The sequence below is a fragment of the Cavia porcellus genome, unplaced genomic scaffold (assembly GCF_034190915.1).
Source record: "Cavia porcellus strain 051 isolate PalLab524CR breed Dunkin Hartley unplaced genomic scaffold, mCavPor4.1 scaffold_31, whole genome shotgun sequence".
NCBI lineage: Eukaryota > Metazoa > Chordata > Mammalia > Rodentia > Caviidae > Cavia > Cavia porcellus.
In genome coordinates this window covers 28,881,602-28,908,119 of record NW_026947514.1, presented here as the reverse complement: position 1 = coordinate 28,908,119, position 26,518 = coordinate 28,881,602, and the positions used below count along the sequence as shown (strand labels likewise).

Here is a 26,518-nt window from a genome sequence, read left to right as displayed (position 1 = left end):
TTTTAACTTTTTATTTTTTAATTTTTTTATTTTTGGTACTGGGGATTGAACTCGACCTCACACTTGCCGGGTAGGCACTTACACCACTGAGCTAAATTCCTGGCTCCGAGTCTTAATATTTTTGTTCAGTTAATAAGAACATTATTTTGTTTTTGTTTTTTCCTTTTGGCCCTAAAAATTATTTTGGGTATATTCATCTGTGCACAAAGGATGAATGGTAAGTGAAAAGTTTGAGGTAGTTTTTCTCGAACTTTAATGTGTAGTTGAGTTACTTGAACCCTGACTAGGTGTCTGGGCTTGGTATTATCCCTGGTAGTTAAGGGGCCAGCTGGTTAATACTTTGAGTTAACTACTCAGTGTTTACCCTATCCTAACAGACAACACAAATGCAATTTATTTTTCTTTGTAAGTATATTTAAATAAAACCTTATAAAGCAAATATTACATACTTGAATCTACTAATGAACATAAAGAAATCTAAACTGATACCTGAGAACCACTCTAATATTCTAAGGTTTATCTTGGCTGGCCCGTGGAGATGTTCCCTTTATAAGATTTTTTTCATAGTGCTTCCCTATAAAACTAATAGTATGTAGTGCTGTTTCAAGTATTAAGCATCATTACTAGCTCTGGCAGACGAAAATTTTGTGAGCTTGAGAGCCAAATTGTACTGAACACTATCACTTTTTTATGTATGAAAAAATGTTTATAAATTAAGCAGGTATATACTATTTATAGACATCTTACTTAACCACCTCTTGATAGTAATTACTAGTTCTGTGATTGTCCCCAATTAATACCCTAGTACTGATGCAAGATTTTAGGTTAAAATGGTTTCAGGTTTTTCTAGGTTATATTTCAACTTTCTGTTAACGGTATGAAGTTGAGAAATAGCTTTGCTTAGCAAAAGATGAAACTGATTTATGAATATCACTGGGAATAGTATAAGAAGAAGTATCCAAACAGACCAAAAAATAAAACCACTAGTCTGGGTGTCAAGGAAACTCATTAAACCCAAGAGCTATAAATACTACATTCATACTATAGACCAAAGTGAGCTTATAATTTTTTGATAAACTGGTTGATTTTTTTGGAAATGTGATTATTGTAAATTGAAATATTTATGTTTGCTGATTTGCATTTCATTTTATTACTTGAGTCATAAAAGCCAAATTAGGAATTGCAGTCTAAAATGCCCAGGAAAAGGCAATAATTTCTATAAACAAAAATGAATAAAAGTTTTTTTCAAGCCATGTTGTTTGAATTAAATGACACTCTAGATTTTGTCTACTGTGCTACATTACATATTATGATTGATGACTTTTAGATTCTCTTAGATAAAAGTGAGACTGAATTATCCCATTTATGGTAAAGGTGCAGGTTTTTTAGTTTTTCATGAAATTCATACATTACCTAAAAAATTGAAGGAACAAGAATTTGAGAGCTTTACTCAGATTGCTTATGGTCTCACCATGTATTTCAGGCAGGTCTTGAGCACACTTTGTAGTCCTGGCTGGTCTTGAATTTGCAATGATCCTCAATGCCTCAGCCTCCCAAATGTTGGGATTATAGGTGTGCACCACCATACCCAGTTTAAAATTGCTCTTACAGTTAGCTATTTTTATGTATTATTTTCATCTAGTGAACATTTATTTTACAGTATAGTACTTACGTGCTATTTGTGTTGCAAACTAAGTCGAAGGGGCACATAATCTCTTAGTGATCATTTAGGAATTGCCAGAAAACAAGGAATACTGAAGTACCACTATCTGTGTACAAAGTTCTCTGAATTACCAAATTTGATTAGCTGAGTTCATAGGCTAGGGGAAAAGGACAGTAGGAACATTTGCAGCAAGTGTAGGATAGTAGAAAAGACCTGAGACACAGCCTGGTCCATTCTGCCCAATGCAGTAACCGCAGAGTTCCCTATAGATGGTTATTGAGAGACCTGTAATTGAAATTCTGATTTATGGTCTAATGATTCATGTTCTAACACTGCTTTCTCAAGTAGTATTTACTACTTGTAGTATTGTAATTTCATAATGAAAATTTTAAAGTCGGTTCCTGTAGCTTGTTACGCCAGTAGTAGTTTCAGTGTTCAAAAACGTATAAAATATCCAGTGTTTGGTTGCACTATTTGCATGGTGTGTGTGCAGTTACTATATAACTAGTGACTACCAGAGGAAAAATTAGTGAACACTTCATGTTGTAGAGCCCTTCAAAACTGAAGGTTCACTCTGTCAGTTTTATTGGTTTGGTAGACAAATAGGTGAAGAGACTTGACTGTCACGGTGGGTGGGAAAGTATAGATACTGAAATTTAAAAAGTATGTTATTAAGGTAAATTTCTAAATAGGAGAGTCCAAGTTCTAGTAAAAAGAAACTAGATACAGTGAAACAGTGACAGATACTCAAAACCTAAGGCTAGAAAAACAGGATGATTAAGAAAGCAGTCCCTAAAAAAAAAAAAAAAAGCAGTTCCTGATCTTAAGCAAGTCTGTGGTAAACAGTGCTTGCAGTTAATTGAAATCCTAGAGCTGAAAGATAGGATGTGGCCAAGCACAGAACCCTATGAAAATGAGTACATAGTTGCGTATTCCTGGCAGATTACTTTGCTCTGAAAATGTTATTGAAATGTACTATGTTGAAATCTGGTATAAAGACTTTGGCCATTGTTTTCTAATTGCCTAGGTCCTAAGTTCTGATTTATTCAATAGTGATTGGTTCCAGCTTTATGTCTCTTATCAGGCTCTTAGTAGTTCTTTCAGGTCCAACACTCTTAATTTTTACTTCTTTTAAAATTTCGAGATGGGATCTCACTATGTAGCTGAGGCTGGCCTTGAATTCGGTGAACTCGAGGCAATCCTCCTGTTGTAACTGCCCAAGAGCTGAGGTTATGTATGTGTCACCATGCCCAGGTTTTTTATTTCATCTTTCACCACTTTGGTCAGTTCTGCCATTTTTATTTTGTTTAGTCATCTTTCTTCCTGTTTCCAAATGTGCAATTGCAGAGAATCTAGGACTTTCACGGTATCTGGTCATTTTTCTTCGACAGTGTAACTTTCACTGTTAATCTCAGTGCTGTCGTGGGTTTTGGAAAAAAATAACTGAATGACTAAAAGTCATTTGATACACTTTTTCCCCATTCTCATCACCTAGTAAATAACCCTCAAGCTTCACAAAATCTTCACAAAGTTTATTAGGCATGTTCTCTGCAGTTCTGTCTGTTTAGTTTGACAGCCTATTTATTATAAACCTCTCCCTCTTGGAAGTGGAGACTCCATGCATCCTATCCAGAAAGACTTTTACCACACTTTTTTTTCCCCTAAGCTTGATCTATCTGTAAAGTTTTACCATGCATTTCAGGCTGTCCTTGAATTCACTCTGTAGCCCAGGCTGGCCTGAAACTTGGAGTGAGCCTCCTGCCTCAGTCTTCTACATGCTGAGATTACAGGTATGCATCAGCACACCTAGCCTAATTGTAAAATTTCTTAACCCTTACTCCGATACTGTCTTTTTTATTCCTTCAATTGGAATGTGTTTTAAAGAGCAGCATGTAAACTTATATTGGATCCTGTCTCCTTTCTGCTACACTGAGATGCCAGAATGAGTATCTTAATGTACCATCCAATGTCTTATTCACTCTTTTGTACTGCACTGTCCCACTGATGGCAGTGATAACGGGAATGAGACGGACTTTTTAAGTAGTACATACCAGTTCATCTTAGTACTGTTGATATTTGCTGTCTATTTGGAATTCTTAACGGGTGTTTAGGATTTTATTTGCCACATTCTTGTTAGTCTGTCTTTTCTAGTGTCGTTGCCCCCCCCCCCCCCCCCAGTATTTTTGAGACAGGAACTCATTATGCAGTTCAAGCTGGTCTCAAGCTCCTCACTTTGTAGCCGAGGCTGGTCTTCAACTTGCAGCAATATTCCTGCGTCAGCCTCCTGAGTGCTGGGACTACAGGTGTGTGCCACCATGCATGGCTCTTTCCTAGTGCTTTTTGGTGACTCTTCTTGCCTCAGTATATCTTCACTGTTCATATAGCTAAAAAGATAAAATATAGAAAACTGGAAAGTATCTGTAATCTAGTTATTCAAAGTCACTTTGCTGCTTTTTATCCTAACACTTTTCCATTTTGCAAGGATGTTTGCCATTAACTGTAAATACAACTTTTTACAGAATAAAAATTTCTCTTGCATATAACAATTTTAATGAGATTAAATGAGTGAATCATTTGAGACATTTAGCTTTCCAATTTTTGCCATGTGAATACTCTGGATATCTTTACACAAGGCTTTTTGTATTGAGATGGTTTCTGAGAGTAGCTTACAACTTTTTTTAAACCAGGTCTCCCTATGTAGTCCAGGCTAGTCTTGAACTGAGAATCCTGCCTTAGTCTCCCAAGTGCTAGGATTATAGGCTTGTGTCACCATTCCTCACATAAGTTTACAGCATTTTAAGATAATCATCATATTGGGGCTGGGGATTTAGCTCAGCCCCTGCCTTGCAAGCAGGCAGTCATGAGTTCGATCCCCCGTACCAATAAAAAGGAAAAAAAAGATAATCATATTAACAGTTGAAAGCAAATGTTGAACTAGTTAACCAAATAGATGCATTTTAGCCTATGCTTGTTGAGTAGAATATACGATTATTTCCATGTGCTAGATACTGTTCTCTTTTTTTTTTTTTTTTTTTCATTTTTACCGGTACCAGGGATTGAACTCATGACCACAGGCTTTCAAGTCAGGTGCTTACACCTCTGAGCTAAATCCCCAGCCTGTTACGTACTGTTCTCAACATTTGTAATATATAATTAGCAAAGGAACAAAACGCCCTATTCATGAAAGTGGAGAGGTTAAAGAGATGAGGGAATTTTGTTTTTTGAGAGAGTCTGACTATATAGTTCAGACTGACCCACGAACTATGCATAGCTGGGACTGGCCTCCAGCTCGCTGCAATCCTGCCTTAGCCTCACAAGTGCTAGGATCCCAGGTGTGTACCACCACACCTGAACAAGAATATTTAAAGGATAGTTTTTGGTTTGGTTGGTCAAGGCCCTTGCCCCCTAGTATTTTTTAGTGTAAAGCTATTTAGTGTAAGAGCTATTGAAATAAGTTGATACAGTATTGGAAGCAGACTGGCAGAAGAGAGGGATTTGTGATTGGTGTTCTGGAGTATGAAAGAGGGAGCCTGGGAAAGTAAAGAATTTTAGGAAAATGTAATCTGCCCAAATACCATCAATTTTCATTTTTAGTTTTCTGATTACCTGTAAATTTGAACACTTTTTTTTTTTTTTTTTTTTTGTCTTTTTCCTTTTTATCTGTTCCGGCGATCGAACTCGCGACTGCCTTCTTGCAAGGCAGGCACTTATGTCGCTGAGCTAAATCCCCAGCCCCTGAACACTTATTTTTTAAAACTTTGATGTAACGTGGTATTAATTTTCTTCTAGCTTTCAGGTGACTGGTGAGCTGCTTAATGAATTAGTTGTAGGTAGTGCCTATACAGTTGGATAAAAGCTGGTAGATGCAGAAATGAACAATTCACTGTGAATCAAATGTTAAGTTTGGGAATAACAAAGAAGAGACACATTTTCAGCCTTTCTAAAGTTTACTATACAGACTGGCTCCCAAACTTGGAGTCCTAGAACCCAAGAAGCTGGTAAAGACGCAGCTTTTCAAGTTATTCATCCACCAGAAGTTTTGATTTAAGGGAAGGACACGTATATACAATTTTAATTAACGTTCTTGTGATTCGCGCGTCAACAAACTACAAGTAGGTGCTACAGTGAAATGAGGGATGTTACATTTAAGGTTTACAATTACTCTTACGCTGGGAGAAGCGCACACTGGTGCAGCGAACGTGGGAATTTTCGTCCTCAGCTCTACAGCGGCCTTGGATGCCTGACAGCCCGAGACCCGCGCCCGCAAGTTGAACCGGTTGCACCAGACGAGCTAGTGCATTTCACCCACTCCACGGTCTACGCTCTCAGCCGGAAGCTCCGCCCTCTGTGGGGCAGCCGCCAACGGTGCCAGGGCCGGAAGTGACGACACCGATGAGGCTTCTAGGGCGGGTCCTGGGACGGGCAGCTCAAGGGGCTGAGATTTCACATCGGAAACAAAACAGCAGTGCTGGGGACTGGAGCTGTGCTGTGAGCGGGTACCGGCGGGGAGAGAGAAGGTGCGTGATCGAGAGTCTGGGGAGAAAGGAAGGCGTCTCTGCTCTGATGTGGGCAGTGGCAGCTGCAGGCAGGCCCTGGCCCTTTGTCGCCTCTGGCCAAAGCCGGTGTCCTCGATGATGAGGGGCGGGGCGCGGCCGGGTTGAGACCGAGGAACCCGGCATGGAAAACGAGGAGGGGCTGCCAGTTTGTCTGCCGGGGTTCGGCGCGCGGTTCCAGCGAAGCGTCCCCTCGGAGCGGTGGTCGGGAAGTACTGGCTTCCCGACTTCTCAGGGCGCAGGTGCTTCTCAGGGCTCGGGCTGACTTTCGCGACTAATGGAGCTGGAGAGAGAGGAAGTGACCTGGGCCGGGTCTGCTTGAGGAACTGGTGCAACGCCGCGGCTCGTGCCCTAGTGTGTCCTTGTCCAGTAGTGAGTGTCACTCTGGGCTAATTTCCCTCCTGTCTCTCATCGCATGCGGAAAAAGCGTCTGGTGCGGTTTTCATTGATCCCGGCAGTCGCGGTGTGTACGTGGCCCGTGCATCGCTGTTTTAAGTATTTGCCTTTTCTTCCTCTTATCCTTTTCAAATGTGTGGTTCTTTTGGGACCAGAGTTTTGTTTTTGGCTACATTAGTCTGGTAGCGGAGGCTGGAATAGACAAGAGAATTGTGGTGAATTTTACATAATTAAGGTGAGATACAATGAGTTTTGGGGTGTTGATAGAAGCATACGTAGAGAAATGTGAACAGGACATGGCAGTCAGTTGAGGAGCAAAGAATAAAGTACTGTTGAGCAGGAGTATTTAAGTTTAGAGAATAGAAAACGTTGTCTCAGAAATAAGAAAGAATAAAGAGAAAGAAGTAGTGCTTTGGAAGTATCACTTTTGAAGTGTCAGCGGTGAAAATGCTCAGTGCCAAGACTGGAGCTGAAAACATTAGTCATTTAGATAGACTTAGCAGTTGATGTTGGAGCAGTGGAGGCTTTACCTAAGAGGAAGAGGACTGAGAGGCCATGGGGAGAACAAGGGGGCAGCTGAGGAGAATGGTAGGAGGAGGAGAGCCACAAAGTGAAGTTGTCACAAAAGCAGAGAAAGGGAGAGATGTTTTAGGAAGGAAAAGGTTGCCAAAGATTTTGAATGTTAGGCCTAGTGTAACAGAAAGAACTGAACATTTAGAAAAAAACACTGCAGTACAAATATGTTGTGAGCCACAGATGCTTCTATTACATATTATTTGCGATACTGGGGATTAAACCCAGGGCCTCATACACTCTAGACAAGCACTACCACTGAGCTACACCTGCAGCCCCAAACGTTAATTTTAAATTTTCTGATCAACATTTTTCGAAGATAACAAGAAACAGGTGACAGTAATTTAAATATTTAACCCGATATAGCGAGCGTTTTTATTTCAACATGCAGCTAATTTAAAAATTTACTCAGTCTAAAAATTTACTTGTCAACAAGCGTGGTGGCACATGCATGTAATCCCAGCACTCAGAGGCTGAAGCAGCCTGAGCAGCAAAGTGAGCTCAAGGCCAGCCTGAACTGCATCGGGAGGCCCTGTCTCAAAAAGATAAAATAATAAATAAATAAATAATGAAATAGAATAAAAATTTACTTGTCTTCCTCTCTAGGTAGTAAACTTCTCATGTAAACAGAAGTATATAAGATTTCATAGTATCCCCCAGCATCTATCACTATGTCTGATTATGTGGAAGAAACTCAGTGAGTGTTTACTGATTAAAGAGTATTAATATTTGGTTTCACAATGTCTTATACACTTCCTTGTTTAAAATTGATCCAGAGCAGCTGGGTGTGGTGATACACGCCTGTAATCTCAGCACATGGGAGGCTGAGGCAGGAGAATTGAAGGCAGGCTGTGACTTGGAGAGCAGCCTGAACTACCTAATGAGTTTAAGGCCAATCTGAACTACTTAGATTCTGTGTCCAAAAAAAAAAAGACAAGTTAATTAAATGTGAGTAACCATTTTTTCATTAAAAATTAGTTATTCTGTCTACAGAGGGTTTGAGACAATTACTCGACGTTATTGTACTTTCATTACAAAATTACTGAAATAAAATAATTTTTTGGGAACAAGTCTTTACAATTGAGGATTTAAATTAGGTGTGGTGACTGTGCCTAAAATTCCAGCTACTTGGGAAATTGAAGCAGGAACATCGCTTGAGCTCAGTTTGAAGCCAGTCTGGGCACTATAGCAAGAGAGAGAAAAAGTTGAAGTACAGGACCACTGTCACATATCCACAATTATAAAATCCCAAAATCCCCAAACTATAAAGTGTTTCATCAGTAATTTGACAGGAATCTAACATGAACTTGTATATGGACTTACTTCACTCGTAGACGTAATGTGTTTCATTTTGTGAGCCTGAGACCCAGTGGAAGCTCTGTATAACATGATATTTACATTATATTATATTCAAAAAATTGAGTCCTAAGAGCTGCAGACAGGTGATTCTGGGGTTACCTTAGTTCATCTTCATTGCATCTTCTGAGCCAACATTACCATTATTTTAAAACAAGTTGCTACAGCAACACTGCATAGCACATCTCCCCCAAATGCAGTTTGGAGCTCTGCTTCAAGGTGTAGGTATGTAGATCAGCAAGGAGTGTTTTCATTTGCATATTTTATTCTGGGGCTCAGACTGAGAGAGTAGAGCTCTTCTCACACAAGGTAAGCTCTTCTCAAAACAACAGAAGTACAAGAAAGCAAAGCCAGCTGTACAAGCATAGTTCAAGTGTCTGCCTATTCCAAGTCTGCTAAGATCACATTGACCAAGGGTTAGAAGGGGTAGTGGAGTGTGTCTTGCATGAGGCCCAGCAAGTTGCAAGGGGAATCCCAACATCACTGGAGAAAAGTATGGTAATCCCTTGGTGTCTTCAGGACATTGGTTCCATAACATCTGAGAGTGCTCAAGTGTACATAAAATGTAGTGTTTACATGAAACCTACACATGTCCTTCTGAATTTTTTTTTCTTGTGGATCATTTACCCATTTAAAAAAATTTTTTTTAAATTAAATACCAGTAGGCATTAATAAAGACAACATAAAAAGCACTCTTCTATGAAAAAATAAAACAATAACAGTCAAATCATCTTTAGATTGTATGTAATACAGTCCAAATGCTATATAATTATACTGTATCATTTAGGGAATAAATGAAAAGTGTACATGTTCAGTACAGGCAATTCTTTTTTTCCCCCAAATATTTTCAGCCCCTAAATGTTTTTTATCTTGACTGCATCTAAGGATGCCTAACTCAAGGATATAGAAGGCTGACTGTGTAGTCTTCTCTTGGGGATGCTGGGGGAGGAAGTAGATATTTGCTGAATAATCTAATCTACCACAGATGGTTCACAGAGGTGGAGTGGGAGGAAAGGAGGGGGGAAAATCACCAAATAGAATGTATTACTATCCTTGCTGTTTTTAGCATCCATCCTTTTTTAAAAAATAGCATTGGGGAAATGATTTGCCTCTAATGCCTTAAAAATTTAGAAGTTTTTTTTAAGGATGTGACCTTCCACCAAAAAACCAAAACAAAACAAAAAATAAAGTGTGCAAGTGTGGTTTTGGGGAAAATTTTTACTTTATTTTTATTCATTTTCATTGCACAATACAGTTTAGATTTGGTTACATTTACTGTTGAATGTGAGCCTTGAAAAACCCAAGTAGAAGCTTTCCCTGCCCATCTATGTAGTTAGGACTTGGACTGCCTGTCAGGAAGAGGCCGTCAGAGTGACAACAAAGCTGATTAAATACTATTTTTTTTTTTCTTTTTCCTTTTTATCGGTCCCGGGGATCGAACTCAGGACCGCCTGCTTGCAAGGCAGGTGCTTATGCCGCTGAGCTAAATCTCCAGCCCCCTGATTAAATACTATTGTAGGAAAAGAATAAATCACAAGCACATTTGGCCCCTGAAAATCTTTTAGCATCCCAATGCAAATGCAGTAGAAATAGTTCTAGTAGTTTTCTAAAACTCCAACTAGACAAATGGCTTAGAGACATGAGAGCAAGCCACAAGCCCTTTGGAAAAGTTCATGATTAAGTGTCATGAAGATTTGTAGAGTACTGTGCCTAGGTCTGTTTGCACCTATGAGAGTGAAAAAATATGATATCAATAATTAAATAACTATATTCTGCAGGAGCTCAAGGTTCATTTGTTACTTTCCATGGATGTAGTGAGAGGGAGAAAAATGTACTTTTCTGTGGGTGCTTCCTTGAATAGAATTCTTAATAAAATTCTCAGATTCTACACATTGGTCCTGAGATACTTTTTGAAGAAAAAGTTTTCTAGTGGACAATCTTTTCTGAGGCATTGAACCTCAATCTTAGCTTTGAGATTATTCATAGTTCTCTTGGGGCTTTTTTGATCTCTATATACAGTAGAAATTCTATCACAGAATGATTTCTTTTGTCTGATTGAGTAAGTATTCTGAGAGAAAAGGTATATGGATAGCAGTGAACTGAAGTGCTAAGCTTTTGTGATAAGCAGGTGACCAGAAAAGGAAGTATCAAAATTATTTATGTCCCTCCTCTCTTTCCCTCTGCAATCCAGGTCATAGGAAAGATCCTCACTTCCCAGCTGTCTTTTCCCATATTCACAGGCCTCAGCTGAAATGTTTTAAAATTCACAAGTGTCTTTTGCCACACCGCCTAAACAGTAGGGTCATTGACCTTTTTACATGCGCTCATCAGTTGTTTTCAGCTATTACTGGACCAAAAGCAACTCTGCTTGGCTTGTCCCTTTTTTCCTAACAACAGTGAATGTTTGTTTCGTGGAGCCTGACCTGCCCCTACTGTCTGCCTTTTGCTGAGTTACAAGGGACAGCTCTTTCAGGAAGCCTTCCCTTGTAGAACTGAGACTTTCAGAGGATCAGGGGGAGGCTTGTAATTTCTCTGGGTGACTGGAAAACTCTTGGGTTTGACATCACACAACCTGAGTCCAGAACTGGTATAATTCACTTGCCCCCCCTTAACCCCTACAGAAAAATTTCTTCACCTTTTTGGAGGTGTTTTGGGTTTTGTGGGTTTGTTTGTTTGTTTTAAAGGCTGGGTCTCACTGTGTAATACAGGATGGTCTTGAATTCCTTATGCAGCCCACACTGGGCTCAAACTCAGGACTGTCTAGCCTCAGCCACCCAATGGGGTTAGGATCATAGCGAGGACCAACATACCCAGCTTCCTGAGTTTGTTTTTGACGTCTCAGTACAAATGTTTTCTTTCTTTTTTCTTTTTGTCTTTGTGAGACAGGGTCTTGTTATGCATTTCAGGCTGGCCTTGGGCTCACTTTGTAGCAAACAAGTCACCTGCCTTAGCCTCCCAAGTCCTGGGATTACAGGAGTGTGGCACTGCGCCTGGCACAGTACAGATTCTTTTCCTCTTGGCATTTTTTATTTTTAAAGAATCAGAGTAATGGATGTAGAAGAACTTTGAAAATAGTATTGAGGCATGCTACAGTGACTTCCGTGTTATCCATGTTGTCTTATTTGCTTTTCTTGTTGCTGAGACAAAATACCCAACATCTGCAAGTTAAAGGAGGAAAGGCTTATTTCAGCTCGTAATTTATAGAGGTTTCAATCCATAGTTGTCTGATTCCAAGGCAGGGTTGCATGATGGAAGAGAAACAGTCCATGGCACAGCAGGCAGGAAGCAGAGAGCAGCAAGCCTACCTTCTTTGTGTCCCTTTATATTCCATCCAGGCTGCAGACTTTTTGGGTGATGCCACTGACACCCACAATTACCATCATCCATCCCAGAACTATACCAAACTAATTAGTGGACTAATTTAGTACCACACACCTTTACTCCCAGTATGATACACTCTATATCAGAGTTATGTTTTGTGTTTAAGGGTCCCTCCAAAGTCTCATGCAGTCTTGGGGGGCAGGCCTTTTGAAGGCAGCTGGCCCTAGTGTTGTGATTGGTTCGTTGTCTAGGGCTGGAATTGGCAGTGTGGGTGCTGCACCAGCCCAGGGCCAGGTAGCTGGCATACAATATAAGGAAGGGAAGGAGGCGTGCTTTTCTTTTTTTGCCCTTTTGCTCCTTTGCGCTGGTCTCTTCTGATATCTGCTGCAGTTGCCGTGTTGTCGTCTCTCAGCCACACCACTCTGCCCTGGCACCAACAGATTATGAAGTGAAATTTCCATGGACTATGAGTAAATAAGCCTTTCCTTCCCTCATTTTGGATGTCAGATATTTAATATGTTTCATCAGTGAGAGAAAAGAAACCAAGACAATTGGTAATGGAAAACCTTTTAGAGACAAGTCCCCACACTATAACTCCAAATCCATGTATTTGTCAGAGTGTCAGCACTGCAATTAAATCTAAATACTGAGGTGTTAGTTTAAAAAAAAATTTCATAAGTTAACATCTTTCATTTTATTTTATTTTATTTTATTTTTTGTCTTTTTCCTTTTTATCGGTACCAGGGATCGAACTCACAACTGCCTGCCTGCAAGGCAGGTGCTTATGCCCCTGAGCTAAATCCCCAGCCCCACATCTTTCATTTTAAAAGAAAAACAACAAGCATGCCATAGGTTCACAACTACTGCTGTTGATTCAATCAGCTCTGAAAGCCCCACCTCTAAGCATATGAAGCTTTGGGGAATCTAGATACAAGCTGTAACACATGTTCCTACGAGAGTTGTTTGTGAAAGTTCCAGTATGATACCAGTTTGTATGGCTTCTTGTAATAGCTAAACAGATCCTGTAACCATAAGGATAAGGAAGGAAATTACGTAAATTAAAATGGCTAGATCTCATTATAGGTTATTCTTTCTTTGAATCAATTTCTAGAACTGTGTATAGATGCTGCTTTTGGGGATTCCAGGTTTTAATTTATAGTTAAAGCAGTTGTTAAAGATCTCATTGACTTGTAAGCATTAATTTTATTTTGAAAATGTTAGGTTTTTCCTTGGTGTGGTAGAGAAGCAAGAGCAGAAAGTGGAAAAAAAAGGAAAAAAGGCCTTTATTGTAGGCGTGGGAGGGCTGCAGAAGTGTGCAGATCCCTCTGAGGCAGACAGAGAAGCAGTGGGCTTTTAGGTTTGACATGGGGTAGAGTCTAAAGAGACGAGCACACTGACTTACTGACAGCTGATAGTGGGGATGCTGGCAGCCAGAAGTTTAAATTGAGGCTTGGAAAGAAGAATGCGGAAGTCAGTATTGAAGGGACACTGTCGCTCTAGGGCCCAGCGCCATGTTGGGCAGGTGCCACATTGACTTTCATATGGGCAGAACCTATCAGAAGGTATATTGTCTTTGAAAACAGAACTGTTCTTTTACTTTTCTTTTGGCTTTTTTTTTTTTTTTTTTTTATACCAGGGATTGAACTCAGGACCTTGACTTGCCAAGTAGGCACTTGTACCACTGCCCCAAAACAGAACTATTCTTTCTGCATTCTTTTTTGAGTATGTAAATACACGTATTGCTGGGCCTTAATATTTATCTGTATTAAAAAATAGAACCTAGCTGAGCATGGAGGTACATGCATTTAGTTCCAGCACTCTGAGAGGCTGAAGCAGGAGTAGCTCAAGTAGCTTGAGCTACTTAGCAAGGCTATCTCAAAATTTTAAAAAGGCTGGAATGTATCTCAATGAGGAGGCCCTGGGTTCAGTCCCTAGTATAAATAAATAAATAAATAAATAGGGCCAGGCATAATGGTACATTCCTATAATTCCAGCACTTAGGACTGAGGCACCAGGCTTGTCATGGAGGCCAGCGTGGGCTTCATAGTGAGACAAACAAATAACCAAAGGGATAAATAACCTAAGTGTAGGTTTACTCGCACAAAAATCTATTTGAATTTTTAAATTCCTTCCTTTCACAGTATTGCTAATTGAACCTAGGCTTTTCCCATGGAGCTACATCCTTGGCTCCTTTTTAATAATGTTTTTAAATTTTGAAACAGGATCTAAGTTGCTAAGTACTTCAGGTTGAGTTTGAACTCACAACCATCTACTACCTCTTGCTCCTAAAGTGGTATGACTGATATAAGGCATAGTACCATGCCTAAGTTCACTTTATTTTTTAAGCATATTTATATAGTTCCCTGATCCAGTGCCAGCTGACTGGGCTAAAGAAGGGAAGAGAAAGATGGATATGGCATAAAAAAGCATGTGGGATGAAGGCAAAGTCTGTTTTAGTTAGAAATTTGTCATGAAGAGAACCATAGGAGATCTAGAATAACAGAAGCAATCCTGGGTAACATGAACAAAGCAGAACACATCACAATCCTGGATCTGAAATTATATTACAAAGCTGCAGTGATGGAAACAGCATGGCACTGGGACAAAAACAGACATGTAGATCAGAGGGACAGAACAGAGGATACAGAAACAACCCTAGGTACATTCAACTATTTGACCTTTGACAGAGAATCCAGAAAACATACACTGGAGGAAAGATAGCATATTTATTAAATTGTGCTGGGAAAACTGGTTGTTCATATGCAGAAGATTGATTATCTGTTTATCTCAACATGCACTCGACTAAAATAAAAATATGTCAAAGACCTAAATGTTAAAGAAGAAACATTGAGAGAAAAAATAGGTAAAACTCTTGAAATTGTAGGCATAGGCAAGGACTTTCTGAATGCCAGTGGCATAGGAAATAGTACCAAGAATCAACAGATGGGATTATATCAAGTTAGAAAACTGTCATCTGGCATGGTGATACATGCCTGTAATCCCAGTTCTTGAGAAGCTGAGGCAGGAAGATTGCTGTGAGTTTGAGGCCAATTTGGGCTACAAATGAGTTCAAGGCCAGCCTCGACTGTGTAGTAAATCTTGTCTCAAGAAGCTAAACAAAAATAAATAAATAAAGTATAAACCTTTCACACAGCACAAGAACTGACCAACTGAGTGAAAAGGCAACATACAGAACGGGAAAAAATTTTGCCTGCCATTCCTCAGGCAGAAGACTCGTATCTAGAACTCAAAAGTATTACTCCCCCCCCCCCCCAAATCAGAGAACCAATTGAAACATGGGCAAGTGAAATTAAGAGGCACTTTTCAGCAGTACTGATAACAAATAAATGCATGAATAAATATTCAGCATTGTGGCTATTAGAGAAATAAAATTGAAACAACACTGAAATTTTGTCTTAGCCCAGAAAGAATGGCCATGATCAAGTCAAATAATAGTAAGTACTGGCTAGGATATGGGGAACAAGGAACCTTCTACATTGTTAGTAGGAATATAAACTAGTCCAATCACTGTGGAAATCTGTATGGAAATTCCTCAAAAAACTAAAAACAAAATTAAAAACCCCAAAATACTAAAACTAGAAACTCCATCATACCAGCTACTCTCATAGGTATCCTCCCAAATGAGTTAAAGACGTCACATTACACTGATTAGATGTTTATAGCAACAGATTCGTTATAGTTAAATCTTGGAAGTAGCCTAAATGTCCATCAGCAGATGAACGGATAAAAAAAATGTATTTACTCACAATGGAGTTATGCTCTGCCATATAAAAGGGTGAACAAGTCATTTGCGGGAAGATGAATACACCACGAGACTATAATGTTAAGTGAGATAAATCAGAAGCACAAACTTAAATATCGCACGCTTTCTCTTACCTGAGAAACCCAAGATATAAATAAAGAGCAAAGTAAAAGATAATAGGAAGTAGAGAGATGGATCTTTCTCAGATGGTAAGGGAAGCAAGAGATAGAGGAAGGGGAGAGAGTGAGGAGGAGAAGAGGATGAAAAAAGACATATACATGTGCCAACTTCACACAAGGAATGTAAACATTCTGTACTGCAAACATGGTGATAAAAAATAAAAACTATATGGAACAAGGGGAAAAAACCGCAGAAGTGTTGCTCCTCATGTACTTTTTTTTGTTGTTGTTTTTTGGTACCAGGGATCCAACTCATGACCTCATACTTGCCAGGCAGGTGGCTTGTGCCACTGAGCTGAAGCCCCAGCCCAACTCCTCATGTACTTTTACTGATACCTGAAATTGCCTGGTTGAACAGAAAGAAAAAAAAACAGGCAAAAGTTATTTAAACTGGATTTTTGTAGAAAAAGGTTTAAATTAGTTTGTAAGTGAGTTTGAACAAGAAAAATTTGTCATGAGCTAAAAGATGTAGCTCAGTGGTGAGTCACTTGCCTAGAGTTCTGTCCCCAGTACCCTCCTGAAAAAATTTCTCATGATTTAGATAATCCAAGGTAAATAAGAGTTGATTTGAACTTGATTTCTTTATTAAAGGAAAAAGCCACTTTCTGCATTTTAATGACAAATTATTAGAAGAAACAAATGGAATATTTAAAGATTAGAAAATCCTGAAAATGAGCCTAGCCTAGGGGTACATACCTATAACCCACCTACTGGGAAGACTGAGTCAGGAGGATCATATATTTGAGGCCGGCTTGGGCAGTGTAGTAAGATCCCTGCCTCAAAAAATAAAGAGCTAGACTGGTGTGGTGACAACACACCTCTAATCGCAGCATTTGGGAGGCTGAGGCAGGAGACTTGCCATTGATGTTGAGGCCAGCCTGAGCTACATAATGAATTCAAAACAAGCCTGAAGTACATAGCAAGATCCTGTCCCGAAAAACAAAACCAGACAAAAAAGGAGCTAAGGAGGTAACTCTGTGTAAAGACCTTGCACAGTGCCTAATACTAGCAGGGAAAAAAAAGTGAAACAGGATATGGATAAAGTGCTTTTTATAGGAACATTTACTTGATAATGCTTTCATTTGTTGTAGTGTTGGGAATTAATCCAGAGTCTAATCCATGCTAGGTGAGTGTTCTACCACTGATTATTTGCCTGTTGTTGTTGTTGTTTTAGATACTATGTGTTTATCAGAAATACACTGGTTGAGCAGGGCGTGGTGGCACACGCCTTTCCCAGCATTTGGGAGGATGAAGCCAGAGGATTGCCTGAGTTCAAGGCCAGACTGGGGTACAAAGTGAATTCAAGGCCAGCCTGAACTGCACAGTGAAACTGTCTCAAGAAGGACAAAAGAAAAAGGAAATATACTTCTTAAGTACCGTGACCAGATCTTTTATTGTTCTAGAGGCTGTCTATGAAAAGGAAAAGCAGAAGTCCTTCAGAGTTAGCGAATGGACATGAAGGTAGCTGGACATGGGAATGTGGCCCTCAGGAGGTGTGAGAGCTGGTCTTGTCTGTAGTAGGCTGTGCCTGGGGCAAAAGAGCAGGGCGGCAGGCGTCCAGTTCTTGTCGTGGTCTGCCTTGAGTCTGAGTGTGTGTCCTTAAGAACTTACTGGATGCGCTTCTGGTTTGTTTTTTGTTGTTTTGAGGGTTGATCCCAGGATCTCCTGCATGCTAAACACATGCTGTAATGTAAACAGCATGCCACAATGCTATACCCCTAGCCCACTTTTAGATTAAAAAACAATTATCTGCAGTTTGCTTTTATCATAATATCCTTAGTATCTCTCTCTGTGTACCCTCTTCTGCTTTTGTAAAATAGATGTGTTACCTATCCACACTGCCTTGTGATGTTCTGATGAGGATGAAGTGAGATGACAGCAAGAATTTTACAACATTAGAGGGCAACCCATTTGGGACCCCTCCTGTTTCTCAAGAGCTATTCCTAGTCCCCGTTCCTTTTCTCCAATGGACTAGAATTCATTCATTGACACACACACACACAAAAGAATTTTACAAGATTAGAAACACTAAACATAATTTTATGGAGATACAAAAATTAGGTTGGAGTGGTCAGCATCGAAAAACATATTGAGAACATTCCATGAAATCAGTCAATTCCCTTTCTTTTTAATGTGAAGTCATTAAATATCTTTGGTGTTTGGTTTTTTGTTTCTCTAATTTGATTCTTTTGAGATAGGATCTCACTATGTAGTGCAAACTGGCCTTGAACCCACTTAGCCCAGGCTGACTAAACTCAGGAGGATCCTCCTGCCTCAGGCTTGGGTGCTGAGATTACAGGCATGTGCCACACCTGGCTGTATTTTTGTGTTTGACAGCTCACCATTGAAGAGGTGTCCCACTAACAAATACGTCAGTTAAAGGTGAGGACAAATCAACATTTCTGGTTTACAAATTAGCCACATTTGGGGCTTGGGATATCCTCAGTGGCATAAGTGCCTCCCTGGCATGTGCAAGGTCGTGAGTTTGAATGAATTTATTAGTATTTGACCAACTATGGATGACTGAGTAAAATTTGATTTCAGATCAAATCCAGGAGTCTGTATGCGATAGCAGCCCTTGAGGTCCAAGATCAGCGTGGCCTGGAGGAGAACACATGAGAGAAAGGTTTGTTTCTGCTGAATGAAATTTGTCAGAGTGTTTAAAACTTGAGTATAGTCATAATGCATGATATTCTGTTTTCTTTTTCTTTTTAGACCCTCAAGAGGATTTACTTTCTGTGAAAAAGTAATTCTATTCAGTTGCTCCAATGACAGAGTTACCGGCACCTTTGTCCTACTTCCAAAATGCACAGATGTCTGAGGACAACCACCTGAGCAACGCTGTACGTAGCCAGGTACAGTGTCAGCCTCTGAAAGTTATCTTGCTAGAGGATTTAGTTAACCCCACCCTCATCTCGAAGAGAGGTGGGGGAGCAGGCTTTTTTCTAAATTTAGGTGTTTTCAGAACTATCTGTAGTTCAGGCTATTTTTGAACTATGTAGCTCAGGCTGTTTTTGAACTCACTGTGTAGTTTAGGCTGATCTCAAATTCACAGCAGTCCTTCTGCCTCAGCCTCTTGAGTACTGGGATTGCAAGTGTGTACCACCTTGCCCAGCTAGGGCAGGATTACTAGATTTTGTCAGATTTATGTATTTGTTGAACTTCAATTGAGAACAAAGCATTATATCTTTTGGTCCCTTTGGTGTTAGGAAAAACCAGGCTGGTTTGTGATGGTGGTTGTTTGTATTTGTTTTGTGGCACTAAGGAATTAAACCCAGGGGCTTCCCTCATGCTAGCCTGACCCTATAACGTGAACCCCACAGGACTGTTTAAGGCATGGATGATACATTTCCTCCCTGGCTATCAGATACCACCTTCTCAATTAAAATCTTCTCTGACTTCCTGAAGTGAAGCACCTCATAGTCCACACTGTTTGTTATTTTACATATTTTGTTCTTAACACTCTTATGAGGCTGTGTACATTTTATTTACTTTTTCCAGTATCTAGCACAGTTCCTGACATTGCTCAGTAAATGTTCATTGTCTGAATGATTGCACAATGCAAGGCTAAGTGTAAAAAGTTCTAAGTTCAAAGGAGGGAATCAGGAAAGGAAAATAATAGATGGCATGGGACACAGAGACTCTTCACTGGTCACACACTCAGATGTCAGCTCCCTGTAAAATGACAAGAGAATTATAGAGATGGAGTTAGAATTGGGGAGAGCACAAGGCTTCTCCTCACTAGTTCTTATAAAGGGCTGGAAAACCACCAGTCAGATCTGCAGAGAGTTAGTCTGGAGGGTGAACAAATTGTAGCGCTTTAATGCTTGGAGCTTTTTTGGTACATTAAAATACAAAAGTCCTTTTCCCATCTGTAAAATTAAGTAATTCACTCATTAATCTCAGAATTCTTCTCTAGCTCAAAAATTTTGATATTGGGCTGGGCATTTAGCTCAGCCTTGTAAGCACAAGGTCATGAGTTCAATCCCTACAAAAAAAAAAAAAAAAAAATTGATATGACCCAAAGTTAGAGTCTTAGAGATATGACCTGGTAGGTAGAGTCAGGCTAACTATCCCAAGTTTGCCTGAAACTAGAGGTTCAGAAACACAGTTTTAAACTTTCAAACTGGGATAGTCCTGAGCCAGTAGGATTAAGGTGGAATTTGGCTCCTTAGCACAAGTCTGAAATGGGACTCATTTTGGAAATGAGTAACCGAACCTTACCTGATTAGTTGACTATCTTACATAACTTCCAGTACTATTACAGTCATAAACTGTTAGTGTATTGAAGATAACATCGGAAGCATTTTTCTGGTTCCAAAGATCAAATGTCTGCCTTTACTTTTTCAGTTTTAGTAGATACATTGAAAGACTGTGATGAGGTTTCCTTCGGTGAGCTGCTGTGTGTAATCTTTTGTTTTGTTTTGTCTTTTTGGTAATGGGCATTGAACTCAGTCAGGGCCTTAGCGCAGAGCTGCATCCTTATCAATTTTTTGTTGGTTGGAGTCTTGATTCTCAAAATCTGCCAGGCTGGGTTGAGCTTTCTGTCTTCTTGATTTAATCTCAGAGTGCTGGGTTACCAGTGTGTGCCATTATATCAGCTAGCATACTCATATTCTTGGAGTTTGAAATTTGATGAATATTAGAGAGCTGAAAATATTTGGCTTTTTTTAGCTCAAGTATTTTATCTCTTGTGTTTTTGTTGTGAAATGTTTCAAGCATATACCACCTAACTTTATTAGTTTTCACATCTTCATTGTTTGTGGTAAGCTCTTTTTTGTTTTGTGTTTGATTTTTTTTGTCTTTTTGAGACAGAGTCTCGCTATGCAGTTCAGGCTGGCCTTGGGCTCACTTTGTAGCCCAGGCTGGTCTCGAACTCGAAAGGATCCTCCTGCCTCAGCCTCCCAAGCGCTGGGATTACAGGCATGAGCCTCCACACTCGGCTTGATTTTTTTTTTTTTTTTTTTTTTAAAACAGGAATCAAACTCAGGACCTTGCACTTGCCAGGCAGGCACTTGTGCTGCTGAGCTGTATCCCTTCTCCACCCCTTTTTTTTATAGTGGTGCTGGGGATCAAGCTCTGGCTTTTCATGTGCTAGGCAAGAGTACTATCAAGAGCTGCATCCCCAGCCCTTATTTCCAATTTTATTTATTTATTTATTTTTTTTATCAGTACTGGGGATCGAACTCATGACTGCCTGCTTGCAAGGCAGGTGCTTATGCCTCTGAGCTAAATTCCCAGCCCATTTCCAATTTTATTGTGAGGCAGTCTTGCTGAGTTGCCCAGGGTGGCCTCAAACTTGAAATCTTCCTCCTCAGCCTTGCAAATAGTTGAGATTACAGGCATACACACCACTGTAGCTTATAGTAGGATTTTTTTTTTGTACTGGGAATCAAGCTTGTGACTTCATGCTTGCCAGTAAGATACTTTGCCACTGTGCTATATTCCCAGCTCTATAGTAGGATTTTGAAGGTTGTTTTCATTAAGCTTTCTTGGTCTCTCTGTCTGTCTGTCTTTCTCCGTGTGTGTGTGTGTGTGTGTGTGTGTGTGTGTGTGTGTGTGTGTCTTGTTTTGTTCCTCCCTTCCTCTCTCTCCCTACTATCTCTGTTTTTCTTTTTGTTATTACTTAAAAGCAAACCCAGAAACTCGTGTATGCTGGAAAAACATGCACAGTGAGCTCAAGGGCAGTCTAAACTGCAATAGTGAAACCCTGTCTCAAAAAGACAAAATAGTAACTTTTTAAGGGGCTGGGGATTTAGCTCATCAGCATAAATCGTGAGTTCAATTCTCGGTACCCGCCCCTCCAAAAATACTTTTTATATATTCACAAAAGAAGAAAATGAATGAACTAGGGCTATATACATTTATATGTGCATAAATTGCAAAAACATGGGAATGCATCTTTTGTAACAGGTAGTTACATATACAAATTTCAAAAATGCATTAACTGTCTTGTACAATTTTTATTATTTTTATTCGTTTTGTGTATGTGACAGGGTACCTTAGTCCTTGTTTTTATCTTTTTCTTTTCCTCCCCCTGCCCTGCCCCCACTTTTTTTGGTACTGGAGGTTGAACTTACAGCCTTGCACTTAAGGCAAGCACTTAAGCCACTGAGCTAAATCCCCAGACCTTTGTTTTTTTTGAGACAGGGTCTCACTATGTAGTTCAGCTTGTCTTGAACTCACTGTGTAGCCAGGCTATCTTGAACTTGCTGTGACCCTTCCTGCCTCAGCCCTCCAAGTGCCAATCTGGGCTGCCTAATGAGTTCAAGGCCAGCCTGAACTACACAGCAAGACCCTGTCACACATATACACCCAAAAAGAATTTTAAAAAGTTTTAGAAGAAAATTAATGCATTTTTAAAACATGTATATGTATAAATATATATAGTTCATTCATTTTTCTTGTTTTGTGAATATAGACTCATTTTTCTTCTTTTATGAATATATAAAAATTATTCCTTTTTTTTTTCTTTTTGAAAAAAAGAAAAAAACTATTAGGCTGACCTTGAGCTTACTTTATAGTCCAAGCTAGTCTCAAACTTGCAGAAATCCTTCTGTCTCAGCCTCCTGAGTGCTGGGATTACAGGTGTGTGCCACCATGCTTCACCATAAAAATTATGCTAGTTTCTACCACTAGTGTGATATTCATTGATTGGGTATATAGGTTTTCAACTATATTAATAATTGTTCTCCATAGTGTTTTTTTTGTTTTTTGTCTTTTTCCTTTTTATCGGTACCGGGGATCGAACTCATGACTGTCTGCTTGCAAGGCAGGTGCTTATGCCACTGAGCTAAATCCCCAGCCCCATTCTTCCACAAATATTAAAATAGGCCACGCATGGTGGCATGTCCCTGCAATCTGAGCAGCGTAGTAGTCAGATGCAGGAAGATGAAAAGTTTGAGCCTAACCCAGATAACTTAGTGGGGTCCTGTATCAAAATAAAAAGGACAGAGCATAGAGCTTAGCGTGATGGCCCTGGAGTCAGTCTCTGGTAGGGGGGAAAAATAATGTTTGTATTTACTCTTTAAATTTTGATTGTCTGGAAAACTTGTCCATATAAAATTCCTGTCAGTGTCATAGACAGTTGTTATGGCATTGTTCTCACCTCACTTTCTGGAATTTTTAATTCTCTTTGTTTATTGACTGTATTTGGGTAATAAATTTTCTAAAAGCAGAGCTCTGCTCATGTTTCTGAGCTGCCTTTACAGTTTGAACGTCACTCAAACCAGTTCATTGCCAATCTTACAGCAAAAGAGAAAAAAAGTAGCTCTAGTATTTCCTTACAGTAGTAAGACATTTTAAAAAGTTTTGTTGTATGAAGCAAAGGTTGAAATGCGTCGTTGTGATTGCCTAAGTCTGCAGAGTTCCTCCAGAGGGTTCTGGGCCGCCTGTCATCTGGGGTGCTTCCCACTGCTCCAGCTGCCATCGCACATCTGCACCGCTCTTCCCACAGCGCGGGCACAGACTTACAGCTGTTGGTGACAGCCTGGCCTGTCACGGGACACAGTGCGGAAGCCGTCTTTCTCCTCTGGGGCAGATGTCCTGCTTCCTTAGACGAGGACATCCAAAGTGGAAGTTTTATTGCCTTCCATGACTTTATTTGACCTCTGACTAGAAGCTAGCCTGGCTTCTAGTTTGCTTTTGCTGATTGTTGACTGGCCCATAGGGTATTGTGATTAGAAGATAAAATAGCAAAGGATTTAGTTGTTTCTGAAAGAGGGCAAAGTTTATAGGTTGTGAAATAACTAAGGTTCTTGGTTTCCTGTCATATATATACTGGGTAATAAAGTGACTACAAGAGCATTGGGTGTTTTCTATAGTTTGTCTATTGATAGACAAATTATCTATCATAATACTTAGGTTTATTTTCACTATATCAAAATAATTTTTAGAGTTATATTTTTTTCTGTTACGAAACTTTGATAAAGTCTTTTGCCTTGACCTGTCATAATTTTTGTCATAAGTTATATATGAACCTCATTTTTTTTTTTGTCTTTTTCGTTTTTATCGGTACCAGGGATCGAACTCACGACTGCCTGCTTGCAAGGCAGACGCTTATGCCGCTGAGCTAAATCTCCAGCCCCCAATTTTTGTCATAAGTTAGCCTCCATTCCATTTCTACTGAGACTGAAAGAAAGTGAAAGTAGAAACTTAAATAGAAAATGCATGGTTTTGATTTGGCGTGCACTTAGTTTTTTTTAATATGAGTTAATTGAGACATTTTTGCTTTTCTAAGATATAAAAGAGTAAATTTTTTTGACATAAACCTGAAACTAATTTATGTAAAACTTCATAGAATGTATATTACAATCCTGCTTTTCAGACTTTAATGCCCCTTGGATGAAGTGACTGTTAAAACAGTTCTCAAGCCCCAACTGCAGTTTGATTTTGTGGATCTGGAATGGCACCAGGTCAGACCTGCACCTCTGACCTGTCCCCAGGCCTTGACAGTGCTGATGTTTCAGGCACCATCACCTGGGAATAACTGTGTTTGCATTAATGAATAAAAGAAAAATGACATTGAAAAAAGTTTAGATATGTAAGTTGAGTCTTCAATATTTTTTCATATTTGTTTATTCTGACTCATATTTTCTAGTTTTTAAGGAAGCAAATTGTCAACACCTGTTTGGATTTAGAATAGAAAACAGTCATTTGTTAACTAAAAAAGAACCTTAAAATAGTCACTGAAAAACCAAAAGATGATTGTTTATATTAAAAAATTGCTGAAGAACATTTCTGTAAATTGCCTTTAACTACCAAATTTATATTGAACTATGTCTCATCTTTATAAATGAAGTTCCTTTACAATTACCTTTCCAGATTCAAAACATTGAATGCAGAGAACTTTAGCAAATTGTTAACAAATCACAGAATGGCAGAAATCTCATTTTCTTGATGATGGTGGATCACTTTATTTTCGTATTTGTTTGATTTTGAGTCAGAGTCTCTCTATGTAGTTTGAGTTGGCCTTGGACTTACTGTGCAGCCCAGGCTGGCCTCAAACTCAAGATGATGCTCCTGTTCAGCCTCTTGAGTGCTGAGATTACAGGTGTGTGGATCACACCTGACTGGGTCACTTTTTTGAATGTGAGAAATTTTTTATAAAATTAAACAAAGTGCAAGCCTATCAGCTATCTGAAGTGGTATTTAAGTACTTTGGGACCTTGATTTAATTAAAGGGATAATCTAACTTTGAACTGAGTTTGATCTGCAGGCTCAACCAGCCTTTGCCAGTGTTATTGTACTATTCATAAGAACAAAATTTTCTGAGTTATATCAAAGTGAAGGAAAGAAAACTGAAAATCTCAGTGACATTGAGAAGAACAACAAGCGAGCTTTTTTTTTGTATGACAAATTGAACTCACAACCTTGTGCTTGCCAGACAGGCACTGTGCCGCTAACCTACATCCCTGGGCAAGCTAGCTTTTGCATGACACTGAAACTGAAAATCTTTGGCACAGATCTTAATAATTGTCAAGAAATACTACACTCAGGTCTAACACAACAGGTCCATAAATGTTAAGAGTATCTCTAACCAGTGATATCAGCTGTTCAGGGAAATGCCTCCAAGAAAAGCTTAGGCAGGTGCTGGGAAGAATTTCATGTGTTGCTGGAAATATTGGCTATGATTAATAAGTGTTTCAAGTTTTCCACTTAAGTTGCCAATTCTTCAAGTTACTCATCTGAATTTTGCAGGCTTAGAACCTTACATTTCTAAGTATAGACATCTAAGCAATACATAAAAAGTTTAATAGGATTTATTTATGAGATCAAGCCTGTTGTTTTGTCTATGCTAGACAAGTGCCTACCACTGCACTGCATCTCACCCTGAGGATTCATTCCTTCTATAAATAAATATTAATTGTAAGTAATTGAACAATATTCATACTAGCTGGACGTGGTGGTGCATGCCTGTAATCCCAGCACTTGGAAGCTAGTCGTTGCAAGTTCAAGATGCTGCGTGGAAAACCCTGTTTTGATTTTTTTTGTTTTCTAAAAACACCCTAAAAACCCAAAACAATAATATTGACACTATAATTCAATCAACATAATAAAATATGCTGTACCATGTAGTTACACAAAATTATGAGCAAGTGTGGTAAAAACTGCTCTGAATAAAGTAAAAAATCAAAGACTTACAATACGTAATGACACCAAATTCTTTTGAAGTCAGAAAGAACATGAACAACTCAGTAGAAATATAAGAATAGAAACCGTATATACAAAAGCACTCTAACCAGCAATAAATATGTGAAATACCTCGTAATAATTAACCTTTATTTGTCACCTACGGTGAATATTGGTACACAGTGTCCTGAGGGATGGGGAAATACACATTCTTACATATTATTCATGGGAGTTAGTTTATTGGAGGCAAGTTGTCAATTGAACCTGCAAATACATACGTCTTATGGAGATAATCTAGCAATTAAATCTTTTGACCTAGCATTTCCACTTCTAGAAATTCATTATATTGTCACAAAGTTTTTGTAAATAAGGGCAAGAAAGGTTGAAGAGAGGGTAGGAGAATGGGAACAAAGAAGTCAAGTTATGTCATGTGCAGGTACACATTTTCTATGGTGAATGTGATCATTATGTATACCCAAAATATACCCATAAACTTAACTAATTAAAAAACTACATTATCACAAGAATACCAATGTAGAAAAGAATTTTTATTAAAGGCCTTAGTGAAAGGATAGAGTTTATT

General features: G+C 39.1%; 1 protein-coding gene across 4 annotated transcripts in view; it reads left to right on the top strand.

The window, feature by feature from the left end:
• Window positions 1-6,023: 6,023 nt before the first annotated feature.
• Psen1 (presenilin 1) overlaps window positions 6,024-26,518 on the top strand; it is a 79,583-nt gene continuing 59,088 nt past the window's right edge. Inside the window, exons 1-3 of one of the 4 annotated variants that reach the window (XM_013155308.3) lie at window positions 6,024-6,180; window positions 18,349-18,430; window positions 18,520-18,647. In XM_013155308.3, coding sequence (XP_013010762.2) covers window positions 18,573-18,647 — 75 coding nt within the window. In that variant the 5' untranslated portion in view covers window positions 6,024-6,180; window positions 18,349-18,430; window positions 18,520-18,572. Of the gene's footprint in view, window positions 6,181-18,348; window positions 18,431-18,519; window positions 18,660-26,518 lie in introns of all 4 variants that reach the window. The other 3 variants (XM_003472398.5, XM_063241399.1, XM_063241398.1) reach the window with 3 other exon arrangements.